The sequence below is a fragment of the Macrosteles quadrilineatus genome, unplaced genomic scaffold (genome assembly GCF_028750875.1).
Source record: "Macrosteles quadrilineatus isolate MER2022 unplaced genomic scaffold, UCM_ALF_1.0 Scaffold_1__1_contigs__length_201487025, whole genome shotgun sequence".
Classification (NCBI taxonomy): domain Eukaryota; kingdom Metazoa; phylum Arthropoda; class Insecta; order Hemiptera; family Cicadellidae; genus Macrosteles; species Macrosteles quadrilineatus.
This window is the reverse complement of record NW_026542594.1, coordinates 1,031,096-1,058,866: the sequence shown is the minus strand read 5'-3', so window position 1 is coordinate 1,058,866 and position 27,771 is coordinate 1,031,096. Positions and strand designations below refer to the sequence as shown.

General features: G+C 34.6%; 1 protein-coding gene across 2 annotated transcripts in view; it reads right to left on the bottom strand.

Moving 5' to 3' along the window:
• The window catches only part of LOC128988520 (kinesin-like protein KIF20A), a 173,931-nt gene that overhangs the window by 19,453 nt on the left and 126,707 nt on the right, over nucleotides 1–27,771 (bottom strand). The window contains exons 23-26 of one of the 2 annotated variants that reach the window (XM_054409920.1): nucleotides 13,973–14,135; nucleotides 8,524–8,688; nucleotides 7,683–7,769; nucleotides 4,460–4,543 (exon numbers count right to left, since the gene is read on the bottom strand). In XM_054409920.1, coding sequence (XP_054265895.1) covers nucleotides 4,460–4,543; nucleotides 7,683–7,769; nucleotides 8,524–8,688; nucleotides 13,973–14,135 — 499 coding nt within the window. The remainder of the gene's footprint in view (nucleotides 1–4,459; nucleotides 4,544–7,682; nucleotides 7,770–8,523; nucleotides 8,689–13,972; nucleotides 14,136–27,771) is intronic. The other variant, XM_054409999.1, reaches the window with a different exon arrangement.

The window sequence follows — 27,771 nt, the reverse complement described above, 5'->3', positions numbered from 1 at the left end:
TAGCTGAGTTAATTCATCCAGTTTGAAAAAAGATTGCCAAAAAATTGATTTCAAAATCCGTTTAAATGGTGTTATTTTAATTAATCTAAAAAACATTATTACGACGCGACAGTAGTAAAAATGTTTTGGGTAACCTGTGTTTTACGCCATTCAAACTTGAATAGCGGACATTTATCGGGATCAAATATTACGTTTTATGGTATTGTTTGAAACCTTAGATCATGGAGCAGTTTTTAAAAGTGTTTGCTGCTCGTTAAAACCTTTTTTGAAAAAAGTTTTATGTTTACGTATTTTTTTAAAAAGTTTTGAAAAACACAAATCTTTATTTCTATTCAATTTAAAAAGTAGCTATGCAGATTTTGGCAAGTTGAAATACATGTATTTTTATTCAAAATTTTGTGGAGAACGCGATGGTACAGTTAATTGTTGCTGAAAGTTTTAAATTAACCCAAAAAATGCAACATTTTTGCATTTATGTCAATTTTTTTCAAAAAACTTAAAACATGTCATCTCTGGGGGTGTGTATGAGATATATTTTTTTAAACCACGTTTACGAGTTCCATTTATGCTCCTATTATACCCAATAAAAAGTTTAACGCTTATTCGCGACCACCCTGTATATAAACCTTCGCAAATACAGTATCTGACAGTTCAAGCCAAAATAAATGCTTTGCAATTAAATGTCACCCGGATCGTTATGGTCCATATGTCCAATGATTAAACTAAAAAATGTTTTATAGATCCATGAAGCGTAGCCCTAAAGTAGGCCTATAATTGAAAGTTACTTTCCACATCGGTTAACTTAAACGTATTTAAAGTACTACCTCAACCTCACCATTTAACACTTTATTCCGGTTGACATTTTCAGTATCAAAGGTGCTCTTGTCCATTCCGTGAAACACTGAGAAATAAGGACATTAATGCGTTACCAACAGACATACACACAACAATCCAAAAAAGGCCACGAACTATTGATACATAAACAATATAAAGGCGTAAACAATTCATGATGGTTTGCCCAACAAATGTTTTACTCAAATAGGTTATCATTTTCATTTTCTTAGCATACCGGGTAAGCTAAGATTTGGAATCCAGACAGAAAAAGCAAAACTTATACAGAGTTAAGACATCACTTAAATTGAATACGGACGGCTCTAATAAATAAGGTGCAACACCAACGATAACTAATTTGTAAACTACAGTGATGTGTTGGTACCTACGTAAAAATGATTCTAGCAGCTACCAACGGTTCTAAGGAAAAGAACCAGTACCTACGTAAAAACCTAGTACATCCGACCAATTAAATACATTAATATCTAGTCCAGAGGTTATTGATCTCTTGCTTTTGGATTTTCTCGTAAAAAGTTATAGCGTAAACTTATCGGTGTCAGTTTGAAAAAAAAAACAACCTTACCCAAACAACTTTTTGTTATTTAATAGATTACGCATTCTCTAAACAATGATTAGTATATCTATTAACATTAGAAGGAAATGTGACGAAAATCACACAATGTTGGGGTTTTGGTCATTTGTAATTATATTTCTTAAGTAGGTAGGCCATGTATTCTATGGAAAAGTACCGGTATCAAGGATCGTCGTCAAAAAGGTTGTTATGAATAAATATGTAGGCTTACGTACCCAAGATATGAGCTATGGGCCTATTGGCTGTATGGTCCAGCGATTGCATCACACGGTGAGTAGAAACAGAAAGTGACACATTGGAAAAGCGAGTTTAGCACTTCCTCTGTTAAACCTCTGTTACAATCACCCACTGCAGTTGTGATTTTTTACTTTACACTTTACACAACCGCCATTGAAGCGCCGTCAATGAGCGGAAACCTTTTTTGTAAGCTATTGGCGACGATCATTTCAGTGTCCAGCCCTATACAACACTGATTCAAGGTCTTCTTTCTGGTTGTCAAAACTCAAGAAACATTTTATACTCAAAGAATTTCTGGTTCCGATTTGGACGATGTCTAGTTATTTAATTTCATTTACGGTTACACTATTAGACTATATTATTGCACTTGCGATTAATTAAATCCGTTATGTAAGAAAAACGTTTTTAATCTCACTTGGTTGGGATTTGCTTTCAAAACGTGATTCGAAATGGTTGCGGTATTTGTAAACAACATTTGTAAACATATCATTGACAGCTAGAAAAAATTATCTTGATCCGAACAGCTGTTCGTTATTTCATAGACGATTATGTGATAAAAATTGAACGAAAATTTGACAAAAATCGCACAAAACTGCATTTTTGAACGTCCGTAATTTTATTTACAAAGTAGTGAGGCTATATTTAAATCACTAAAGACACTCTCGCCAATCCAGTGAATACATTAAAATGACTTGGATCTTGATAGGTACTCTGGTTTTCACGGAGAAGATTGCGTAAAATGCCATCTTGAGTGTTACAGACAAAGGGAAAGACAGACAGACAGACAGACAGAAATAGAGATAAGACTCGTTTCTGCTTCTTTAATGTATAAAACGTAAAAATAACCTAAAAGTATATAATTCTGAGCAAAGTACAGACAAAACTCTAATTTTATTTATATAGATTATCGGATTTAAAATGCATATCGTATAGGCCTATGATGGAATAAAAAAATATTTGGTCACACATTTGTTTACAAGATGATTTTTCAGAAACTTTGTCTTTATATGTGTAAACTAGCTGATCTGAATCGTACATGGGTTTAACTGACTACTACTGAATTCCCGTACGTAGGACGGGCTAACACCTCGTCTATATATATGAAGCCAAAAGTACCCATGAACTTTTGAGAAAACTACAAGTAAAAACTAGTACAACATACAAGTAAAACTACAAGGGTAACAGCTAGTTTATGCTAACTTCAAATAGGGTTTAGTTAAACATTTCCTCACGCCCCCACCAACGAACTGTGATGGGATGCGATGCAACTTGTGACAAACTGAAACGCGTCAAGGTACATGGTACATGTGTATGTGCACAAGGCACCTGTGTGTGATCGGGGTTGCCACTGCCACTGTTTACGTGTGCCGTGGCGGTGGCGCAAACGGCTCACAAGATTACCGTAACGATACGGGACAATGCCATCGGCCTCGATGGTATAGTTCTAAGGAAACGCCTTTCCTAGGTGCAAGCCCTGATGGCCTAGTGGGCAGTGAAGGTATTATTGAAGTGAAATGTTTGTCGTCGGTAAGGGGAGACTTGAAAGAATTTGTATCTTTAAAAAAAACCAAACATGTATGGAGTTAAAGGAAGGGAGATTGATGTTAAAGAGATCGCACAACTATTTCTTCCAAATACAGGGCCAACTTAACATAACGAAGAGGAGTTGGTGTGATTTTATTGTATATACAAGAACAAATGACTTGTTTATTGAGAGAATCCAAATAGACAGTGAGTTGTGGAGTAAAACAATGCTGCCAAAACTTATCCGTTTCTACAACTATTGCCTTCTACCAGAAATGGTAGATAGCAGAATAAATCGGCATTTCGTGTGCGTGATCCAGCGTACATCATAGATGCCCAAACTCGTAAGGAAGAAGCAAATATGGCTAAGACAAGAAAGAAAAACAAATAATGGGCGATTCTCAGGGATCCTGCTTTGTTATTTTTTAGAGTTGATTAAAACTGCTTCAAACATTGCTTTTTGTATACAATTTCTCTAAATCATTCCATTCCTTGTAATTAAAATAAAAATAATTTTTCCTGGAATTAAGATTTAACTTGGTCAAGTTCTATTACAGTTAAATGGTACTTTTTCTAGAATTTTAAGTTAATTTTTTATGGTAAAATTAGTCAATTATTGCAATAGCTTAAATTAGTAAATAATTGAAAATTTTATTTGTTAAACCTTTGAAAAAAAATATTGAATAGATATTGAGATATTGTTAAATTTCCAATCCATGTTTGCTTGTCCCGTACAACTTTCAAAAGGTGAGATTTTGGTTTTAAATCCCAACCTAATTTATATTATTGATTACAACTTCAAAGGCATAAAGATAAAATAAAAACAAATGGAGGAAAACATTTGATTAACATAATCATCGATAAATAAACCCATAAAACAGTACTTTATTTAGACTTTTCGAGAGTTTTTAATGAATATTTGTTAATGGTTTAACAGTATACAATGTCAACTGGGGGACAGCAACCAACAGTGATGCGTTTTCCAACGAGATGGGCCGCGGAGGCTCAGAACAGAAGCGGGAGTGGTAACAACAAACAACGTTGGGTGAGGTGAGAGTGAGACAGAAATACATCTCGCGCTCTCTCTCACTCCTACTCCAAGAGAGGCTCGCACACGGGCTTGTTCGAGTTAGGTTTAGTACACGTCGCGCGCGTAGTGGCCAATGCTGGAACTAAACACTCCCAGCGCCTGTGAGCCATGCCGTTATTACACCCTTAACTAAAGAATTTTTGCATCAAATAAAACATCAAAAAGTAACTATAACTTTAACTTACACAAAAAACGGAATCATTTTCTTTATTTGCACCATCCATAGCAGTTTGTATTTGTCCAATTTGAGAACACAGACATTCATTTTCCTAAAAACCATTTCTAGACATTAGTTTGAAGAAAATAAAAAAAAAAATTAACATAAACACCTTTTATCAAATCATACAAGTTATAAACTATATTGAGGTGGTAGGATTGTAGGGTATTTAAGGGAGGTATAGAAGAGCCTTCGATGACGTCAGCTGTCAGATCTCTTCTCCTAAAGGAACACCATTACCGCAATGATACGGTATAGAGCCATTGGCCTCGGTGGTGTAGTGGAAGCGTTTCTGGCCGATGCACTAAAGGTAGCCAGATCGAATCCCACCGATAGCATTTACTTTTTCTTTTTGTCAACGATTTAGCTTAGAATGCGATTACTTCTTAACTGTAGTACATCTTTTGGTAGAATTTGAGGTATTTCTAATTTTATTTCATGAACAGAACTATTTTTTTGATTAGTAAACCTTCATTCGATTTTTTCATTATCAGCAAGTTTGGTTAGGTTATGACAATTTAATTTAATAATTAAAAAATTATAAAATTGAATTTGAGGCATTGATAATTTTATGTTATGAACAGAACAATTTTTTCAATAAGTGAACCTTCATTCGATTTGTTCATTATCAGCACGTTTGGTTAACTTGGTTAGGATATGACAGTTTAATTTTATAAAAAAAAATTATAAGATTAATTTTATAATTAAGTATGACGTCATGGATTAGAAGCCTCCAAATGACACTGTTAGCAAAACTAATAGTGAAATAAAACTACGCGCTATGATCTCTACTATAGCGCTGTTCACGGAAAATTTTTAACTAAACTATGATGTCATCGTTGCCTCATTTATACCTCCCTTAAGTCAAACCCGGATTGTAGGGCTATATAAGCTAAATGGTTTATTTTACCTGGCTTAGTCAACCAATTTTGTTACATGACTTCATCGATGTTTTTGTTTTTCCTGATGATGGACTTTTAAGTCTGAAACTATAGTAGTAAACTACTGTAAAAGGATCACTTGATGAAGCCAGGGTACATAAACCATTTAACTTAAATTTAATTTTGTTCAAGGAAAGGCTCTAGGCCAGGATTTTGAATTGTAGAAAAAGGAGGATATCAGCTAGCTTACCTTGACAGTTTAGGTAGGCCATAGAACAAGTAGAAAAACACAGTGCACACAATATTTCGTCACCTAAGGGACTTTGTCAAGTGTAGAGAAAGAGTTTATAAATTACAAAATGGCTGCTGTCATGGCTGTTGTCAACTATGCAGGTTTGCCACATCTCATTAGTCTATTACTATTTACAGCTATGAACACAACTTTATATATACACACGCATATAGTATTTTATATACAAACTGGGCCTATTATGTATTTAGCTAGCTGCTGGGACAGGTTTATCTTAGGTTAAGGTTGGGGGGAGTTCTGGAGTTGGTTATATACTGCAATGCCAGTTCCCACCTTCTTAACATGGAAGGGTTATATTCATCCTTTGGAATTGATTTTATTACTTTAGTTGTGAAGCAACTATCAAAGTCCATGTTGTGATTGTTGGCATGGATGGCCACAGGTTTTTCTTTACCCGTTTTGACATCTTGGCGGTGGCCATTCATTCTTTCTCTTAGGGTGTTTTTTGTCATGCCTATAAATTGGGCCTGGCATTGTTGGCATTCCAGTTGATATACTTGTTTTTCTGTAGTGCAGGTGTGGTGTCCTTTGATTTTGTACTCTGAATGATGAATATTGCTGGAAAAGGTAGTGACTGGCTTATGAATATTGCAGGTCTTACATCTGTTACTGTCACATGGATATGAGCCTTGGGGGAGTGGTTCTGGTAGGTTGGTGGAAGGATCAGGTAGTTTGGGTCGGACGAGCATGTTCTTCAGGTTCGGAGGTTGTGTGTACACGAGACGGGGAGGTTCTTTGAAGAGATCTTTTGTTTGGCCGGAGTGTTGTAAAATTTTGAAGCCAGAGCTTAGGAGATTGTTTATTTTTGATGATAGGACAGGGTGGTAGGTTGTAATTAGGTTAACTGATTCAACGTTCTTTTGCGGTTTAGGTTTCTGGTGTTTGAAATTGTTGGTGGCTGCATTAATTTGGGATTCGACAAAAGCAGGTGGATATCCTCTATTCTCAAAGGCAGTCTGGAGCTTTTGGTTACAGGTATGGGCATCCTCTTCCTTACTATTGATCCGGAGGCCCTCTTAGGGCTAGGCTGTAGGGGAGTGAACGTTTCGTGTTGTTCGGGTGGCAGCTCTCAAAGTGAAGGTACTGTTGGTGGTTAGTGACTTTTGTGTGAACTGTTGTTGTTATGATCCCGGCTTCAAAATTTTACAACACTCCAGCCAAACAAAAGATCTCTTCAAAGAACCTCCCCGTCTCGTGTGCAGACAACCTCCGAACCTGAAGAATATTGCTCGTCCAACCCAAACTACCTGATCCTTCTACCAACCTACCAGAACCACTCCCCCAAGGCTCATATCCATGTGACAGTAACAGATGTAAGACCTGCAATATTCATAAGTCAGTCACTACCTTTTACAGCAATATTCATCATTCAGAGTACAGAATCAAATGACACCACACCTGCACTACAACAAACCTAATACATCAACTGGAATGTCAACAATGCCAGGCCCAATATATAGGCATGACAAAAACACCCTAAGAGAAAGAATGAATGGCCACCGCCAAGATGTCAAAACGGGTAAAGAAAAACCTGTGGCCATCCATGCCAACAATCACAACTCTTTCTCTACACTTGACAAAGTCCCTTAGGGGACGAAATATTGTGTGCAAAAGCTGTGTTTTTCTACTTGTTCTATGGCCTACCTAAACTGTCAAGGTAAGCTAGCTGATATCCTCCTTTAACTTAAATTTAGTGATCCAGAGGCTACCTCACCAAATAATATTTAGGTTGATGACCAGGATAGTCAATCTGGTTGCATGGGTCTCTAAGTAAGATAAACTCCAGAGGTCTAGTGCAATTTTGAAGTTTGTGATAACATTCTTTAGAGTGAGGAACTAGTTTCAGTAACAGACGAAAAGACAGACAGAAATTGAGATAAGATTCGTTTTGGCTTTCTTAGGCTATGAGACATAAAAATAACCAAAAACATATGATTCTACCCAATGTACAGACAAAACTGTAATTTTATTTACATACATACTGATGTCTGTTGACTTACTTTTAGCAGTCTCTCACAGTAAGCCTCTTTGTCTTCAAGTTGCCTCTGTAGGTCGTGTATTTGTGCTTTCTGCTCCTCAATTTCTTTCTAAATGATAAAAATAAGTGAAAAAAACATGTTTATAAAATAAAATGTTGTGACTTGTGACTATTAGAGCCTAGGTTTTGCTATACTGTTGCTAACATTAGGATTATTAATTTTCTGCATGTACTAGTTGCAGATTTTGCTTTTTGGTAAATAACATGATGTGCTGTGAGTTTAAGTGGTAAGAAAAACAATAGGTGGTTATTTTTTCCATATTTTATTTGCTTCCATGTGTTGTATTTTAGGACTATAAACACTAAACAGATATAGTGTGTATTGTCCTAACATACAACATATTCTATTCTTTTGAATAGCCTTAGATTAAAAATGCAGCATTAATATTGCACACGATAGTTTTCTGGTAGTTTTTATGCAATGATTTCATAGCATCTCCAAACAAACCAGATCAATGCTCTACTACATTAATTGGGACAAAAGAAGATAGGCCAATACTGTAGAGTGAATATAATACAAATTAAATATTTCCTAAGCATAAATTAAATACTAGAACTAATAAGGTTTATATTACCTGGCTTCTGTCTCCGATCCTCGAGACAGAAGCCAGGTAATATAAACCTTATTAGTGCTAATTTTAACGACCCAGAGGCCAACCATCATGTAAATACTAGAGGTGTGTGGATACAAATTAACTGGACCACTAAATGTAAAAACTTACTCAAGCTGTTTCTTTTAGAGCAATTAACAAACACAAAGGTAATAAGAAAGTCAACTAAATTAGTATAACAATCTCCCTAACCTCAAGAATCTTTTTTGGAGTAGGTGTAGATTTGTAGAACGTTGTAGTGACTCTTGCTACTTCCTTTTTGAGTGAGTCATTTTCTTCTCTAGTTTTCTTTAGGTTTTCTTCATATTTCCCCATTATTTCCTTTTGATTTACTTGGAATGAATCCAACTCCCTCTCCTAAGGATTTATTAGCATGAAAACCAAACTTAGTTTATCTAATATATTTTTAAAAAATAAGTAAAATACTCTGTCTCTAATACAATGCCAAAACAACACTATCAGCAATTGGCGGGCCTAATCCATGCTTTATCAAAATAATAAAACCCCTGTCTCTAATGCAAACATCAGACTAAGCTAATTTCCATCAGCCTGATTGGATACACTAAAATATCTCTTTAAAAATATCATATTAAATATTTAGTCCCTATTTTGTAATAATTAACATTAGTTTAACAAAACAGGGAGGGAAGAATATATTTTAATGAAATGTTAATAGTTTAGTAGGCTAATATAAATACATTTTCAAAATCTGATAAAAATATGTTCATAAACAAGCAAACTACAACAGTGTACACGCTTAACGGTGTTCACCAGTTAACGCCAATTGAGAAAATCTGTTAGAAAACAGATAGAAGTGTATCATAGAGATGTACAATCCACATAATGTCATTATTTTTAATGATCTAAAATGCTCTTTTGAAGTTCTTGAGTCAAGGTCAAAATAATTCTTACAGCTCTTTTTTGTAATTTTAGGATTGTTTCTAAGTTATTGATAGATGTAGCGCCATACAGAGATATTCCAACAGAAATAACAGAATGTACGTACAAAAAGTATATCGATTTTAATGTTACTTGATAAAAAAGATTTTTTAATCTAGTTAATGCAAATAGACCAGATACATTTTTTTTATTACTTTGTTTGCGTGAGAATTCTAAGTTAAATTTTTATCAATTTCAAGTTGTCCTAAGAATTTAATATTTTCTAATTCTTGAATGAGTTTTCTGATTAATTTATAGTGAAGGATTAATTGAAATGCTTGTCTGACGGGTCTCAAAATTTATGAACTTTGTTTTTTCTGGATTCAAAAGTAACTGATTGTTTTGGAGAATTTTGAAAGTATATCGAGATTAGCATAAGCTGTCTTTTCAATTTCCCTTTCAGAATTAGCGGTAACTTTTAGATTTACATTGTCTGCATAAAGGTAAAGTTTGCTAGATTTAGTCAGCCCTGGTAGGTTTGTAACATAGCAAATAAATAATAGGGGACCCAAGATGGATCCCTGTGATACACCATATTTAATAGTTCTAATTTTTGACTTATGAGTAATTTTCATTTGATTATTAAATTAGATAGTTTCTACAAATTGTTTTCTATTACAAATGTTGAAATGTATTATTCTAGCAATTGAAGAGATTTATTATCTATCCCAATGCTAGACAATTTATTTAAAAGCAGATTGTGGTTTATAGTCAAATGCCTTGGTTAAATCCATGCAAATACCAAGAGCCTTTTTTTCATCTAAACAATCAATAACTGACTCTATAAACTTTTTAGCAGCTGTCAAAACTGACCTACCACTTTGAAATTCATGTTGACAGTCCTCAAAGTGGTGATTACTTTCCAGGAAATTATATAAAGGCTTTCTCAAATATTTTGGACATAACGGAAAGCAGTGCAATTGGACGGTAAATTGATATTTCATATCTATTTCATTTTTGAATAAAGGAATGAATTTTGAAATTTTTAGTTTATTAGGAAAAATGCCTGATACAAAGGAAGGATTTACTAAAAAAGCTATAGGTTTTCTGGGGGGTAATTTTGCTTTTTTGAAGAGCACCACAGGGAGTTTTTAAGATGACTTGTTATTTCGTAAACCTCTTTCTCATCAACAGGTCTACAATGAATACCCGGAATTATATGATCCAACTCAACTACTTTTAGACTGTCCTAAACATTCTCAATAAGTGAATCCAAGTTAGAAACAATGTGTGTGTCAACCAAATCATTAAAATAATTGTTGAATGAATTACATATAATATAAGGGTCTGAACAACATTGGTTGTTAATATGAACACTAGTAATTTGGTTATCTGCTTTTGCCTTACCGACTTTAGAGTTAATACTTTGCCAGCTGGTTTTGTTCATGTTACTTGAGTTGTTTATTTTATTTTGATAATATAGTTTTTTTTGCAGCAGTAACTTTATTTATAAACATTTTAATCTTCAATCTTAGTTGTTTGTACTTAATTTTACTTTTTAAGATTCTAGCATTATTAGCAAACTCAATAATTGATTGATTTTAAATTTTTAGCTCATCAGTAAACCACCTTCTATGTCTATATTTTCTACATAATTTCTTAGGAAAACACAACTCAAAATAATATACAGGGTGTATATAAAGTCCCGCACAGGCTTAATATTTTCTAAACGACAACAGATAAATCAATAAGATTTGGTACATCAACACCACACCTAAAAATCTACTTTTTCAAGGAACTATCAATTTTCTGTCATATCATGGGGACGTCCCGCAAGGAGTCAGAAGGAAATCTTAAATAGAAGCATAGGTTGGCATGTACATCAAATTAAAGGTCTTTACTAGCAGAATATAATGCCGCAAATTTGAACTCAAACAGACAACCGAGCCAATAATGACAGTTGTTCAAAGATTAATTTAATTTGCATTGCTATTATACGCAAACTCCTCAGAGGGCACAGCCCTAGGAAACGGAAGAAAATGGTTAATGTAAGCATAGGTCGATATGCACATCAAATTAAAGGTCTTCACTAGTAGATTACAATGCTGTAAATTCAAGCTCAAAAGAATGCCTGAGTAAAAAATGGCAGTCGTTCAATGATTCAAAATGGCGGATTCAAGAAATCTTTGAACGGCCGCCATTTTGCGCAGGATCATCCTTTTGAAGTGCGGTTTGTGGCATTTTATTCTACTAAAAAGACCTCTCATTTGATGTGCATATTGACCTATGCTCCTATTTAAGATTTCCTTCTGACTCCTTGCAGGACGTCCCCATGATATGACAGAAAATTCATACAGTCTAACCTTGATATAATGTTTACTTCAAGATTCAGGTTTAGGAAAACGATATTGGGGAGAAGCTGGGGAGAAGCTATAAACACAGCTATGTATTTGAAGAATCGTAGTCCTACAGCAGCTTTAAAGGATGCAACACCAGAGGAAGTTTGGACTGGTTCAAAGGTTGATCTAAGTCACTTACGGGTTTTTGGCTGTAAAGCTTATGTTCATATTCCCAAATGTTACAGAAAGAAACTTGACACAAAAGCAAAGCCTTGTATTATGGTTGGATATTGTGAACATTCCAAAGGCTACAGACTAATTGATCCTAAGAAACCTTATTCTATTATAAAAGCACGTGATGTTGTTTTTGAAGAAGACCAATGTCATTCCTCTGATGTGAATGATGACCTGAAAAATGAAAGTCGACAAGTTGAATACACTGTTATAAACAGTAGCACAACTAAACTAGTGGAAGAACCAAACAATGATATAACATCTGTTGACAACAAAGAAAGTCTTGTTCATTCTAACAGTGAAAGTGAACAGAAAGTGTCAGAATATGAAAATTCTTATCTAGACAATTCACATAATGAAAATTTGCAAGTTTTGGAAGAAGGAAATTCTTTGATTGAAGATAAAAGACCTGAACGTGATCGCAGAAAACCATTATGGATGAACGACTTCGTTTCATATCAAGCTGTTGATGTTTTCGCAGAACCACAAACTTTTAATGAGGCAATTGAAAACAATTTCAAAGAAGAATGGATGAATATCATGGATAAAGAGTATAATTCTCTAATTAAGAACAATGTTTGGGAGTTGGTTGATCGTCCGAAGAATGAAAATGTGGTTAAACGCAAGTGGGTTTATAAAACTAAGAAAAATGTAGATGGTGATCGTGAGAAGTTCAAAGCACGTCTTGTTGCTAAAGGTCAAGAATATGGTTAAGAAGTGCATTTAAATTAAGTATTTGCCAACTGAAAATATGACGGCTGATATTTTAACCATTTCATTGTCACGTGAAAAATTTAATAACTTTGTGACGGACTTGGGACTTAAAGACTCAGATTAAATAAAAAAAAGATGTTTGATTAAGGGGGAATGTTGAGGATTTTTTATAGTATTGCTTTGCTTAATGCTATATAATAAAATATCTTTATAATGTGTCTTTTAATATCAGCTGCTTGATTATACTTTGTTGTTGTCCTAATATGTTCACAGTTTGAAGCGTTAATGTTTTAATATCTTTACTTTTTACATTAATTATTAATCAAATATTTTATGTATTTTATTCCCTCATTTCATCAAAAATGCATATGCAGCTTATTATAAACCGCACCGAACTATCCGAATCCGAACCTCCCAATATCCGATCCGATCCGAACCGAGCCTCAACTATCCGATCCGAAATGAAATTTCACTATCCGCACACCTCTAATTTTAGAATGCCTAATTGTCGTCTTACCTGAAATTAGGTCACACCTTAAATTTGTCCAGATAGCCTAGCCTACAATGAGATAGTCTAGGACTGTAACGTGTTCGTTATTTAATTATTGTTTCGAGTTTATTGGCTCAGAATATTAATTACAACAATAATGCTTACAATGTTAAGCTTACATTTAACAAGTGCTCATCATAGCCACTCGAAAAATATGTGAAGCTAAATTTAGAATTTTGAATAACCTATCGTGAACGTGGACATAACGTATTTAAATAGAAACTTAAATAAAGTGTGAATCGGTCGTTATCCTTGGTTATTGCCAAAGTAAACGTGTCGGGAAAATAGACTCGGTCGAACACCAGAGTCAATACGGGGTTTCTTAGATCAAATTAACGTAAGACTGTTCGGGGTAATAGAATAAGTTGTACGTAAACCGTTCTGGCAACTTAAATGATTTCCGAAGCTGGTTAGAGTCAAAAGGCGGTGTGCTCGTACGTGAATAAGCGTGCGGGGTGTGCACGACCACGGCACAATAAAATAAAAATAATAAAACTTCTCCACAATTATAATAAACAAAACAAACTCGGTAGCACACTAACCTGGTGCCTTAGGACTCTACCAGGTTTGGGGGAAATCTTTAACTGACCAAAATGACAGGAAGTTAAGACGTTTGACTGTTGGTTTTATCTCCAAACAGCAAGCCTATTGACGGTTTGGTAGCGGGTGGACAACTGATCATGAGGTCTGCTCTTCTGGTCCTTCTTCGCCATTGCCCCTGGCGGCGGGGTAGATAACTAGCGTCCTCCCCTCTACGATGACGTAGGACCCCTTCCCCTACGATGCCGCTGACAACGCGGGCGCGGCTTACCCCGAACGTAGAAAATTATGATAAGTTAAAATGAAACTTTAAAAATCTGATTTTTTTTACCCCTTGACGGGTTTTGGGTAGTTACAAATTTCTCAAGCATGAAAATAAATTTACCATGTTGATGATGGTTTCTTTTTGGTCTTCACACCTCTTTTTATATTCCAGTAATTCTTTTCGCTGAACTTCAAATTCTGATTGTAGAGTGGGCACCATTCTTTCATATCCCAACATTTGGTTTCGACAGCATTCCAACTCATGTTCTTTGGATTTTAAAGACCTGTAGGAAAAAATATGTAACATGGAAATGGAAAATTGAATTTTTCAATGGAATCTATATTATTAATGGATGCATTGCACGACGTCCAAGAGTAAAGTAACTGCCAAAAATATAGTCTTTTTACAAGCTTTGGACGTCGTGAAACAGCGCACTATAGAATTGTAAAAAAGTAACATTTGCACGACATCCAAAGTCGCTGCCAGTTGCACGACGTCCAATAAATATTTGACTGTTGCACGACGTCCAATATAGCTCAGCGCTGTTGCACAACATCCAAGCTCCTTCATGATGACCGGTTACGATGACCGGCTACTTGCCGAACAGTGTTCTCTCGTGTAAAATGCTTATGGAACCTTCATTAGTTATATATACATGGGTATATGTTCTTGTTTAGAAATATATACAGAAAATTAAGAAAGCCAAAATTGAATACAATAACAGTTTAATATCTAAAAGTACAAATAAAACAAAGGCTGTGTGGTCGCTTGTTAAAAAACTATCCAACCATTTGAGGATGTCCTTGGGAATTTCAGAACTTACAGCTGAAGGATTCAATAAGTTTTTTATATCAAGTGTCCATCAAATTGCAAAAAAACATACAGATAAATAAGCATGAACCTGATTTCACTTCATTTCTTGAAAAAGTAGATATGAGACAGCATATTTTTGAGTTTAGATTTGTGTCAGTTGAAGAAGTTTTTAAAACTATTAATAGCTTACGTACAAGTAAATGTTTAGATATCTATAGATTGAATTAAATTATTCTTAAACACGCTTCTTTTAGTATTTGTGAAGTATTGACCACAATATTTAATAGGATGATAGAAAAGGGTGTATACCCAACAGTACTTAAAAAAATTAAAGTGGTTCCAGTTCCCAAGAAAAATAATGATAGTTACGAAAGCTTCAGACCAATATCAATTGTACCAACCATATCAAAGTTGTTTGAATTACTAATGTATAACCAGGTGTATGAATACATTGAAAGTAATAAAATGTTTACTGATAGGCAGTTTGGGTTTCGCTCTGGGAAGAGCACAAATGATACTGTTGTTAGTTTAGTCATAGATGTGGTTAAAAATATAGAGAACAAAAGACTGGTTTGTTTTCGCTCTTTTGACATGTCAAAAGCATTTGACACTGTTAATCACAACATATTAATACACAAATTAAAATTTTATGGTTTTCAAGACAATTCAATTAAACTTATCAATTCGTATTTAAAAAATAGAGATCAATTTGTTAGTTTCAAAAATGAGCTATCTCTAGGAAAAAATATAGACGTTGGTGTTCCTCAGGGTTCATCTTTAGGGCCACTACTGTTTAATATCTACATCAATGATCTGCCATACAATTTGTTAGGTGAAAATATTAATAGTTTTCTTTACGCTGATGACCTAGGCTTGAATGTTTGTTCTGAATCTAGAGATCAAATGAATCACATCCTGAAAAATGCTACAGATCTGATCTATCAGTGGTGTAATGCAAATAGATTATGCCTAAATCTAAATAAATTGCAAGATTTGGAAATTTGTTTCTCAAATAGGCAGCCCCTATTAAATGAGATAAAATCTTTAAAATTTCTTGGAATTAATTTAAATTCAAAACTAGATTGGAAGGATCACATTGACATAACCTCAACCAAGCTGTCAAAAGGTGTATACTGTTTAAAAAGATTAAAAGGTTGTGTAACACAAGATGTTATGATAACAGTGTATTATGCACAGATACATAGTTTATTGAGTTATGGAATATTGGTGTGGGGTTTCCAATCATATTCCAAAAAGTTATTTAAATTGCAAAAAAGGGCAATAAGGCTTGTAAGTGGTGTACGCTCTAGAACTCACTGTAAACCTATTTTTAAACATTTCAAAATTTTAACTTTACCTGCAATATATATTCTTCAAGTTTTGTTGTATGTAAAAAATCATTTGGCAATTTTTTCAGAAAATTCAAATAAACATAATTATGAAACCAGATTTAAAGACAACTTGCAAACAGTGCTTTGTAAATAGTCAAAGAGTCAAACAAACATTCAATACATGGCAGCTAAATTGTTTAATAATTTATCAGTGGAGTCTCGGGAGTTGTCCTTGAACACTTTCAAATCAAAAATGAAGACATATTTAACACAAAAATGCCCGTATACGGTGGAGGATTTTTTCACATGTCAAAATATTTCTATTTAATTGTGACTGTATTTTATATGTATATATATAATTTTTTATTGTACTGTCGTATTATATTGATTGATTACATGAAAGTATTCATTTGCTGTATTTAATAACAGCATTATGTATTTTGTGACGATTGTTAATGCATTGTGAAATGTCTACAACAATAAATTGATTTGATTTGATTTGATACTATGAATATTTGTACCATTAATTGAAACATCATAAAGTAAAAAAAATAACATAAAAAGAAAAAATAAACAAAGCAACAGTTGGAAAACTATAAGGTTTACATGGTTTGAAAAATGATGACATTTTGTTAACAACCGATAAACTTCATTATTGAATTGAATTGAATTGAATTGAAAATAACTTTATTCATAAATCATACAAGTATGTACATTGAATGGCGTCAAAATTCTTAAAACTACTTAAACTTACAACATAATATCAGCTGTACAGTTCATCAAAATTATACAGTACTTTTTGTGTTAAGTATATTTTAAGCTGGGATTTAAATTTTTTACTATCATCAATTTTCCTCAACCCCTCTGGAAGCCCTTCCAAAAATTTTCTTCCAGCACATGACGGTTTTTTGTTATAAAATTCCAATCTATGGGCACCAACAGCAATTTTGTTTCTATGTCGGGTGCCATATTCGTGATTATCCCCTAGTTTAGGTAACATACTTTCAGACAAAAGATTTTTTGTTAAAAGAACGGTATGGAAAACATAAATGCCGTACACAGTCATTATACCCATGGCTAAGAAATGATCACGTACGGAAACATCCCAGTTTAAATTCAACATTAGTCTTATTGCTCTTTTCTGCAAAATTAAAATTCTGTCCAAATTTTTCTTTGATGTTCCACCATAAACACTTATGCCAAATGATATTGCGGATTCAATGAAAGCAAAATAAAGCTTTTTCAAAATATCTTTTGAACAAAATTTAGACATTCTATAAATTGCATAAATTCCAGATGTGATTTTGCTGACAACATGGTCAACATGGGAGTTCCATGAAAGATTTTCATCAACTACTAAGCCCAAAAATTTAGTTGTAGTAACTTGATTAAGATTAGAATTTTTAAAATTAATCACTGGATCAATTGGATTTTTTTGTTTACCTGTTGAAAATACCATAAAGTTGGTTTTATTGGAATTTAAAAGTAATTGATGATAGTTTAAGAAAGCATCTATTGATTTTAGGCAATTCAAAGAGTTACATTCCAAACCAGAAACAGATGTACTGCTTACTTTTAAACTTGCATCGTCTGCATACAAACTTATTTTATTAAATATATTGTTTTGAAATGACCCCGGCATTCCTTTGATGTAACAAAGAAATAAAACAGGTCCTAAAATCGAACCCTGTGGGACCCCATGTTGAATAATAGATAACTTTGAGCAGGAGGTTGAAAAAACGTTATTTTTTAATTGCTTCATTTCAACATACTGAGATCTCTGAGTTAAATAGGATCGAAACCACTTCAATGACCTGCTGTCGGCACCCAAATCTCGGATCTTCCCCAAAAGAAGCTGGTGTGAGACACTGTCAAAGGCCTTAGTCAGGTCCAAAAATATGCCCACTGTTTTATCCCCTTTATCCACTGAGTTTATTATTGAATCGATAAAATCTACTGCTGCAGTTATAACAGATCTACCTGGTCTGAATCCATGTTGTTCATCATCATGCAAATGGTTTTCTTCTAGATAAGTTACTAATTGGTTATAAACAACTTTTTCATATAATTTAGAAAATGATGACAGTAAAGATAATGGTCGATAATTTGTTATATTTTTTGGATCTCCATTTTTATAGAGAGGACTAACTTTGGCAACTTTTAATTTTTCAGGGAAAATTCCACTCAAGAAAGAGGAGTTTATTATATGAACAAGTGGTTTGACCATTGTTTGCCAGCATATTTTAATACTGTCATAGGTATTTCATCGTAACCGGTTGATAGTTTATTATCGAAAGAGTTTAGAATACTTAATATATCATTATCACATACAGCATTCAATTTAAATTTAGCCGTTGGAGGACACTGAAAGCTTGGACAAGTCTCACCCCCATGAAAACTATCATTTTGAGCTAGCTGAGGAATAATTGATGAATTAACATAGCTATTAAAAAAGTCATTAAAAATACAACTTATCTCTTTAGGGTCTCTGTACAAGATTCCATCAAAATCTATTTCAATATTGCTAACATTCTTTTTCTTATTTGAGATTTCAGCATTAAGTAAGTAATTTCCAAGTAGCTTTACATACATTTTCAGCATTACTAACCTTTTTAGTGTAAAACTGTCTTTTGGCATGTATAATTTTCTTTCTGAACTCCTTATTTAATCTCTTAACCTTATCACAAAGATCTTTATCATTACAAGCCCGAGCAGTCTTACTCAGTCTAATAATCTTTGATTTTTCATTTTTTAACCCTTGTGAAATCCAATTGTTGTATTTGATTTTACAGCGTTTTTTAAATTTAGGGAAACATTGATCAAAATAGAACTTAAAAATATTGTAAAAAACAGAATACTTTTCTTCGACTGTAGCCATATAAACATGCATCCAATTTTCTTTACTCACTAATTTTACAAACAAGTCTAAATTATCCTTAGAAAAATCCCTAGCATCTCTTAATATATGTTTATTTAGTTTATTTTTACTTGAATTTACATCCTTGACATTATCACATTCAATAAATACCAACAATCCATCATGGTCAGAAATTTGTGTATTAATACCATCTACTTTTAGCTTATAATCTGTAATATTGGTGAGAACGTTGTCCAATGCAGTCTCTGATGAACATGCAATGCGCGTAGGGAAGTTAACCAAATATCTCATGCTGAACATTTCAAGTACATCAAGAAGCTTACAACTTTCTGTCACATCCAGAACATTTATATTAATATCTCCAACAACTACAATATTTTTAAATCTTTTTATCAATAAAGTCAATAAATAGTTAAGTTTCTCAAGAAAAATGCAAATTTTAGTGCTGGGGGAACGGTAAACAGCAACCAGCAAAAACTGAAACTTATTGAATCTATATTCTGCTAAGCAGCATTCAAATTCCTTCTCACATATTACATTCTCTACAGAAAAGTTAATAGTTTTATGTTATTATGTTTGGAGTAAGCTTTTAAATACTTATTTTTTCAAGATTAGATGAATGTACATTGATCAACATGATCTTTGAAAACTATTTTTTATACCCTCATTTTAATTTTTACTAGTATAAAGAATAGAATGCCTTTTTCAAACTGTTTTTAGGCTTCAATTAAATGTTCTTATGTCGCAAATATGTTGAATAATAGTATTCACTTAACATTGACTTAATTTTATTTCAATAAATTTTGTCTTTGTGTTTTGCTACACCACTGCAACAAAAAAAAAAAAAAAAACCAAAATTTAAATTTATTTAATTTAAATTGCTACCAATGAGAATATCATATAAATAAGTTGTACACAGGGTTCTTTTGTTTCCCCAACTCTAAAATACAACGCACATGAATTGAAAATGTTATAGGTTTTAATAGTACTGTAGCAAATGGAATATCAATAAAGTTAACGTATAACAATAAATTTACATATTCCTAGATTATAATTGAATGTGTTTACAAAGGAACATCACAGCCTCAAAATTCAACATTACAGTATATTTACTCAAGATTTATTGTTTTCATATAGCACAGTTGATGTTGCCAACTAGCGTGGGAGCGGAAGTCCTGATAAAGGCTGGTTCTCGGAAAAGTAATAAACTTGTAGTTTTAATGAAGTCTTTTTTTTTTTTTGTTTTGTCAGCATTCATGGGATCCTCAGCATAAAGTACAAACCACATACAAACTGCAAAATGTGTGTCGAAGGTCTGATTAGACCTTCCGAGATTTAGACCTTCAGCAACTGATCCGTTTTTTACCTTCCTTTAATTTATTCTTTTTCATGTTGTGCTTCATGTAACATACATAGACTAGAGGGCCGCTCTTGCCCTTGACAAATAAATTAACATTTTCGCACAAAATACAAATCAATATCGTCATTAGACAAGAATTAAAAAATAAAATTTATAAACAAAACCTACAACGGCATATTCTTGAACAAGTATGCCTACAAACCTAAGATAAGCATGTTTGTTGTTATTATACTTAACCTACAAATGCTGACTTAGGGCATACCTGCTTTCCTAGATAAAATATCCAAACTAATTGCGAGTGCAACGTGAACTTAGAAAAAGACTAGTAAGAATTTACAACTGTGAATTTCTCAGAATTGATTGACAGTTCAGACGAACCTATGGCCACAGACTACGGAAACCTACAGTATTATTGTATTAGTATACTGTATTTGTATTATTGTGTTACTAGCAGAGTACCCGTCCTTCATACGGGGTTGGCATATAGGCCTAAGTATAAATGCTTATTGCAGTTATGGGAGAACACACAATTTAAAAAAAATTGGTCTTTTAATTTATACGGTATCCTATAGTGTAGCACACATCTACCATAGTCCTGATGTTCTACCACTGCACCTAAACCATGGAAAAAAGTAAAGTTTTCATTGTGTACCACAACTTTTTTTGCTAGTTGGTTCAAATTAGCTGTGGTCATTAATGCAAACAAACAACACAATAGTGCTGCACCATGTTTGGCAAGCCTTATAACTTTTTAATGCAGTTTAATATCATAGAACCAACTTGTACAGTTGAAACGGCTGACAAAATTCTTTAATTTCTTTAAATATGAATACTCATAAGGTTAATGTAATTAAATCAACATGCAAATTAAAAAAAATAATTAAGATATTTAATGCTTTAACAAACTAACATTTTCTACACATCAGAACAATCCAACTCTGGTAAATATTGATTTCTCCATGACAACAAGAATCAATAAAAATCATCCAAAGATAAACAAATAAAAATGTTCACAATATCAAACAGCTGAAGACTAATTTGTATCACAAGCACACGCCCCCGTGGTGTCAACACCAGCACGGCGGACATCAGCAATATGGTGTGGCATACCATCAACCTCTACGCTGGTTTGTGAGAGCTGCCGTGAGACCACACCAGGCTTCCATCTCGTAGTACATAAGGAATTTTTAGGCTTGACAAACACAGGTTCATCAGGTAAAAACTCAGTTCTTAGTTGCTCGTCACAATTTACAGGTTCGCCCTTACACCTCCACCTGTAGCAGAACAATCTAGAGCTTGGTGTCGACTCTTCATTCAAATCTTCTTTTGGTGTTAGATTATACCAATATACCATTTCTTGAACACTTCTTCTGGTTCTTGTTGCCATTCTCTTTATCGTTCTATGGTTTCGTTCAACGATTCCATTGCCGGACGGACGGTTCACACACCTAAAAAGACGGATAACCCCCCATTCCTCACACAGTTGTTCAATTTGTTCACATCTGAATGTTGCACTATTGTCCATTAATAGTTCTTGGGGTGGACCTCGTTCTGAAAACAGTTCAAGTAAGATTTTTACTACCTGTTCTTTAGTCTCACTTGGGATCCGTCGCCAAATGCAAAACCGACATGGACCACAATCTATAATTGTAAGAAATTTATATGACCCATAATGAGTCACATCAATCGCAAGCCTGTGCCAATTCTTGTCGCAATCCAAGTGCCCCGGCTTCCATTTGATGGGGGATGGATCAACAGATAAACATTCTTTGCATGATTTGACTACGCAGTCAACGTCCTGTTTACTAAACTCAACGGCCGGGTAACAACGCCTAACTGTGAAAAGAGTTCGATTAACACCAAAGTGATGCAGACCATGGATTCTTTTGACCAACTTTTGTTTATCCTCATCCTCTTCTTCACCCATCATTGCAATACTGGTCTTTTCCTCCTCTCTTGCCAACCACTTTTTAGGAACTCTCGTCAGGCGATCTGCTTTGTTAAATTGCGATTTAACCAGATCCATCCTCACCTTAAGGCCACATTCTGATATGAGGTCTTTTAACAAACCCAACCGTCTTCTTACAAGAGCTTCACCCATCCCATGTGTTTTAATACGTCGGTCTCCTGTTAATATGGATGTTACCCAAGCATAAACGGTGGCCGAATCTGTGACCAAGTATAACTCCTTCAAATTCCATTTCAAAGCTAAGTTCACTCCTTTCAACAAAGCCTCTAACTCAGCTAAGTTAATATGCGCCGAATCATCTTCTTTCCTTAGCCAAGACGCGTCCTCAACTATTTCACCATCAATTTCAATGCAAATACCGATCGCCAAGCTGCTAGCATCACACCACACAGTTCCTTTGTCACTAGATGACACTGCCCATTTTCCAAACACAGGATCCTTTTCTTTTACGCTTTCCATTATATCTCCTAACATTATCTTGATTCGGTTGCCCACCACATCGTCCCATTTCAATTCTGTCAATTGCCTCTTAAGAAAACTGCATGCTGGTCGAAGCCAACCATCCACCGGGAAATGTCCGATTAACTGCCCACACAAGGAGTACACATCCCTCTTGGTCTCAATTTTATCCAAAGCTTTTATCTTGTTGTCTCTGGTCCACATCAACTTGCCATCTCTTTTTGAGACGTTAAGCCCCCAAAACCCTACTTCCATCAAGTGGCTCCACTGGTTTCGCTGACAGCCCATATTTTTCCAACAACTTCTTTACTACATCACCGTCAACAATGTTCTCATTCACCACTATGTCGTCAACATAAGAGTCCGTAGCACTTCGGACTATTGGGTCCATTGACAGCACTTTATTAACAATTTTGCTCATTATTTTCGGTGCGACATTTAGACCAAACCCGAGTCGTGTTAGACAATAATTCTTATCCTTAAATCGGACCACTTGGAATTTCCATAAATGAGGAGCAATATGGATTTGGAGATATGCCTTACGAAGGTCGATAGTGCTCACATGTTCTCCTAGCTTTCTCCACATCCTTAGCTTTTCCCCACAAACCTCACTTTCTGCAGTATGGCTTGAAACATACTGATTTAATTCCCTGTAATCCATTACAGGTCGCACTTTGTCCTTGTTATGTTGTACGACCGCCATTAAAGGAATTAAGCCATCAAACTCCCCGTCATAAGGCTGAAGCCAACCGTCTCTTATCCAATCATGCACTTCAGCGTCAAACGCCTCCCTTGCCTCTTTTGAAATTGAGTATGAAGGTACTTGGTTATTTATCTTAGGTGTTTTACCGCCATCTTTCCAATTCCATTCAACAGTCCATTTTCCATCAACAAATTTCGCATTAAAGTCACAATCATTAATAGCGATCTCATCGTTGCCATTCTCCGAGGTTTCCTTCACGCACAGCTCCTTCTTGGCCTCAGCCATCGCTCCGATACCAACGTCCCTGAACGTAATAGTGCCATCTCCATCAATAGTGACACCTCCCATTGCAGTCACTGCATCCATCCCTAGAAGCATCTGATACCTTGGCAATACACTGGCAACCAAGCAACTCAGTTTGAGCGGAACACCTCTTATCAAAACTTGTAACATACATGTCATGTTACACTCAACTGATTCTCCATTCATCATTATAATCCTTTGACTTACTGGCTTCAGTTCTACTCCATATTTCACTAAACTAGGTGACACAATGCTCCTTGAACAACCTGAGTCCAGCAAGGCACAGCATTTAAAACCCGACACACTTATTGTTAATGTAGGGAGTTGCGCTGAAGAAATTGGGCCACCCGCGCAACATAAGGCAGCCCCATTCACTCGTTTTTTGGAATTTGTGAACATTTTGAGGCATAATGTCCTACCTCTCCACACCGGTAACAGGTTACTTTTGACTCACGATTTAGATGGGGACACGAACGTGCTACGTGGCCTTCCCTCTCACAAACAAAGCATTTTTTAGACCACTGTTTACCAACTTTGAAAACTTTGGCATTAACCTGTGCAACCGCCCCAAAGTTTGACTCACTGCCCAATAGATTCCTAGCTCTTGTCATTACATCCGACAACTCCATGCTTTGAAGAGAACACGCAGCTTTCAACTGGGTTTGAGTATCTTCTGGCAAGCCATGTACAACTGCGCTCTTAATCCACTCATCAGATACAAAAGGGTCCACCAATTTTGCCAGTCTCTTCAAATCAGAAGCATATACATCTAGTGACTCACCGGGAAGTAGACGCCTAGCTGTAAATTCTGCATAAGCCTGAAAACAGTTCGCAGAAAAGGCCTGCAGCAATGCATTGGTGAGAGCCTCATAGTTACTCTTTACATTTTCTGCTAGCCCGTCATATACAGAAAATGCTCCTCCAGCCAAAAATAGGGGGAGAACTGTCTGCAAGTCTTTCACCTTTTGGAGCTTACATACCAATTCTAGTTTCTTTAACCACTCACTAAAATCACCACTTCCATCATACTGCTTAATCAAGTCTGAGAACTTAACACCAGTACCTGACATAATGCCGAAATAGCTTGTAATTAAATCAACATGCAAATTAAAAAAAATAATTAAGATATTTAATGCTTTAACAAACTAACATTTTCTACACATCAGAACAATCCAACTCTGGTAAATATTGATTTCTCCATGACAACAAGAATCAATAAAAATCATCCAAAGATAAACAAATAAAAATGTTCACAATATCAAACAGCTGAAGACTAATTTGTATCACAAGCACAGTTAACATGAGAAAGTCCAGAGCCAGAACCACCGGGGCGGAGACTGAAAGAATTTTTGAGGTAAGAATATGTTAATCGGGGATTCAACCTTGTCGGTTTAGTATTTTTCGCGTTTGCTTGTCACAAACATCCATCCATCCATACATCCATGGTTTGCACTGTAAACATAAAGCTATCACAATAGTTCCAAACCGACAAATAGAAAAATAGGAAAATGTAAATAAATATGGAAAATAGGGTAATTTTCTAACATATTTTAGTGAAATTATATAATCAGGCAAATGGAAATTCAGTCTACAGATTTGCTGTGGCAGGGGGATTATATTACGGTTTACACAAAAATAAATCAAAACATAAACCTCATAACACTCAGGAAAAGGGCCTAGGTTGATAGGGCAACGATTATAGAATCTTAATTATTTCCTATATCCATGATAAATGATATCTTTTAAAACGAATTATTCCCAGTAAAATATTATTACAGCATTTCACAAAAATAGAACAGACTCAGTATAATAGATATACTCTGAGAACAGGGTACAATCCTCCAGTAACTATTAATAATGTAGCCTTAAGGGAGGCAGACAATGTAAAATATTTAGGTCTAACTCTTGACAAAAAATTAAATTGGAAATCTCATATCTGGTGCAAGAGACAGCAAATGGAATTAAAACTTCGTAAACTCAATTGGCTACTAGGTACGAATTCAAAATTATCATTGGCTAACAAAATTTTACTGTATAAAGTTATGATCAAACCAATTTGGACATACGGAATTCAACTTTGGGGGACCTCGAGCAAATCCAACATAGACATTTTTGAACGATTTCAGGCTAAGGCACTGAGAAGAATTATTGGCGCACCCTGGTTCGTATCCAACACTACAATTAGGAATGACTTCAAAATTAAATCAGTGAAAGAAGAAATTACAGACCTTAACAAAAATTATCAAAACAAATTAGAATACCATCCGAACAGTCTTGCTGTTAATCTGCTGGACAATAGTCAGTGCATTACCAGATTAAAAAGTGTTGTGCATGTGCTGGACCTAAGCTACAGATTTCTGTAAATATTTAAATGATTAATCCAATTTTTGGCAAGCCTTGTTGATGAACAGGTGCTTGCTTCCTGACATTGTTTTTTAGATATATGTTTTACTTATTGTTCTCATATTTGAACAGATTGTAAAATAAATTCTGATAAAAAAAAGTATAATAGATCATAAACATAAACAAATGAAGTAACTGAAAGAATCATATACTAATTAAATTACAATAACATATGGTTTGACAGCTACATTTAAGTAATGTAAAATAATGTTTACATTCGGGCTAGTAACATCATTATTTTTAATTTATAATCCTCACCCTCTCTGTTCTAATATTCGTGCATTATTAAATATGTTTGAACCAGCTGTGTGGAATTGTGAAATCAAAATTCATTTGACAGTTAGTCTGGTTGTTTACATTTTTAAATTTAAATTAGGTGAACCGACATATTGGCCCTCTGATCGTAAAAAATATCAGACCTTCTTGATTTTTTCGTTACGAAAGGTATATCCCGAGATTGTGTGACAATCGAGCAATCTCTGGACCTTTCCTCAGACCACTCACATGTAATTTTAACGATCGCTTCAACTGTTATATTCAAACCTATTCCACCACATTTATGTAACAAAAATACAGATTGGAATTATTTTCGTGAATTAATAAATCAAATTTTAAAGATTTCTGTGTGTTTGAAGAGCGAAGAAGATTTGAATCTTGCTGTTGAACATTTCAACAAAACAGTTCAAGACTCCGCTTGGAGAGCAACTCCAGAGCAGAATAAACTTAATATAAAATCTGGAATAAGCTATCCAATTGAAATTAATAGGAAGATTGCCGAAAAACGCCGACTCCGTAGAATATGGCAAAACTCTAGAGATCAGACGGATAAAAGAAATCTAAACAGGGCCACTCAACAACTAAAAAGGTTACTGTTTAAAGTAAACAATGGGATATTTCAAGATTTCACATAAAACCTTTCTCCATCTGAAGCTAGTGACTACTCCCTTTGGAAAGTTACAAAAAAACTTAAAACGTCCACAAATTTGCATTCCACCTATTCTAAAAGAAGACGGTTCTTGGACCAAAAACAACATCGAGAAAGCAGATGTCTTTGCTTCATACTTCAAAGAAGTGTTCAAACCATACGATATAAATTCAAACGTTGAACAAGAAATTTTGGAATTCTTCGATTCTCCAAATCAACTTGATTTACCGATAAAATTGTTTACACCATCCGAAGTAGCTAAAGTAATAAAAGACGATTTAAACGGCAAAAAAGCCCCCGGTTATGATCTGATAACAGGTAAAGTGTTGAAAGAGCTGCCTAGAAAAGGAATAGTATTCCTTACAGTACTTTTCAATGCAGTTTTACGCCTCGAATACTTCCCAATACAGTGGAAGGTTTCACAAATTGTTGTTATTCCGAAACCTGGTAAACCTTTAAATCAAGCATCCTCGTATCAGCCTATATCTCTTCTTTCCGTGGTTTCAAAAGTTTTTGAAAAACTTTTTTTAAAAGACTCCAAATTATAATTGACGAAAAAGAATTGTTGCCTTCCCATCAGTTTGGATTCCGCCGAAAGCATTCCACCATTGAGCAAGTGCATAGAATAGTGAATGTAATCAAGGAAGATCTAGAAAATAAACGTTTTTGTTCATCTGCTTTTTGGACGTTGCCCAGGCGTTTGATAAAGTCTGGCACACAGGACTATTGTTCAAAATTAAAACTTTGCTGCCCCATACACACTATGGAGTGTTGA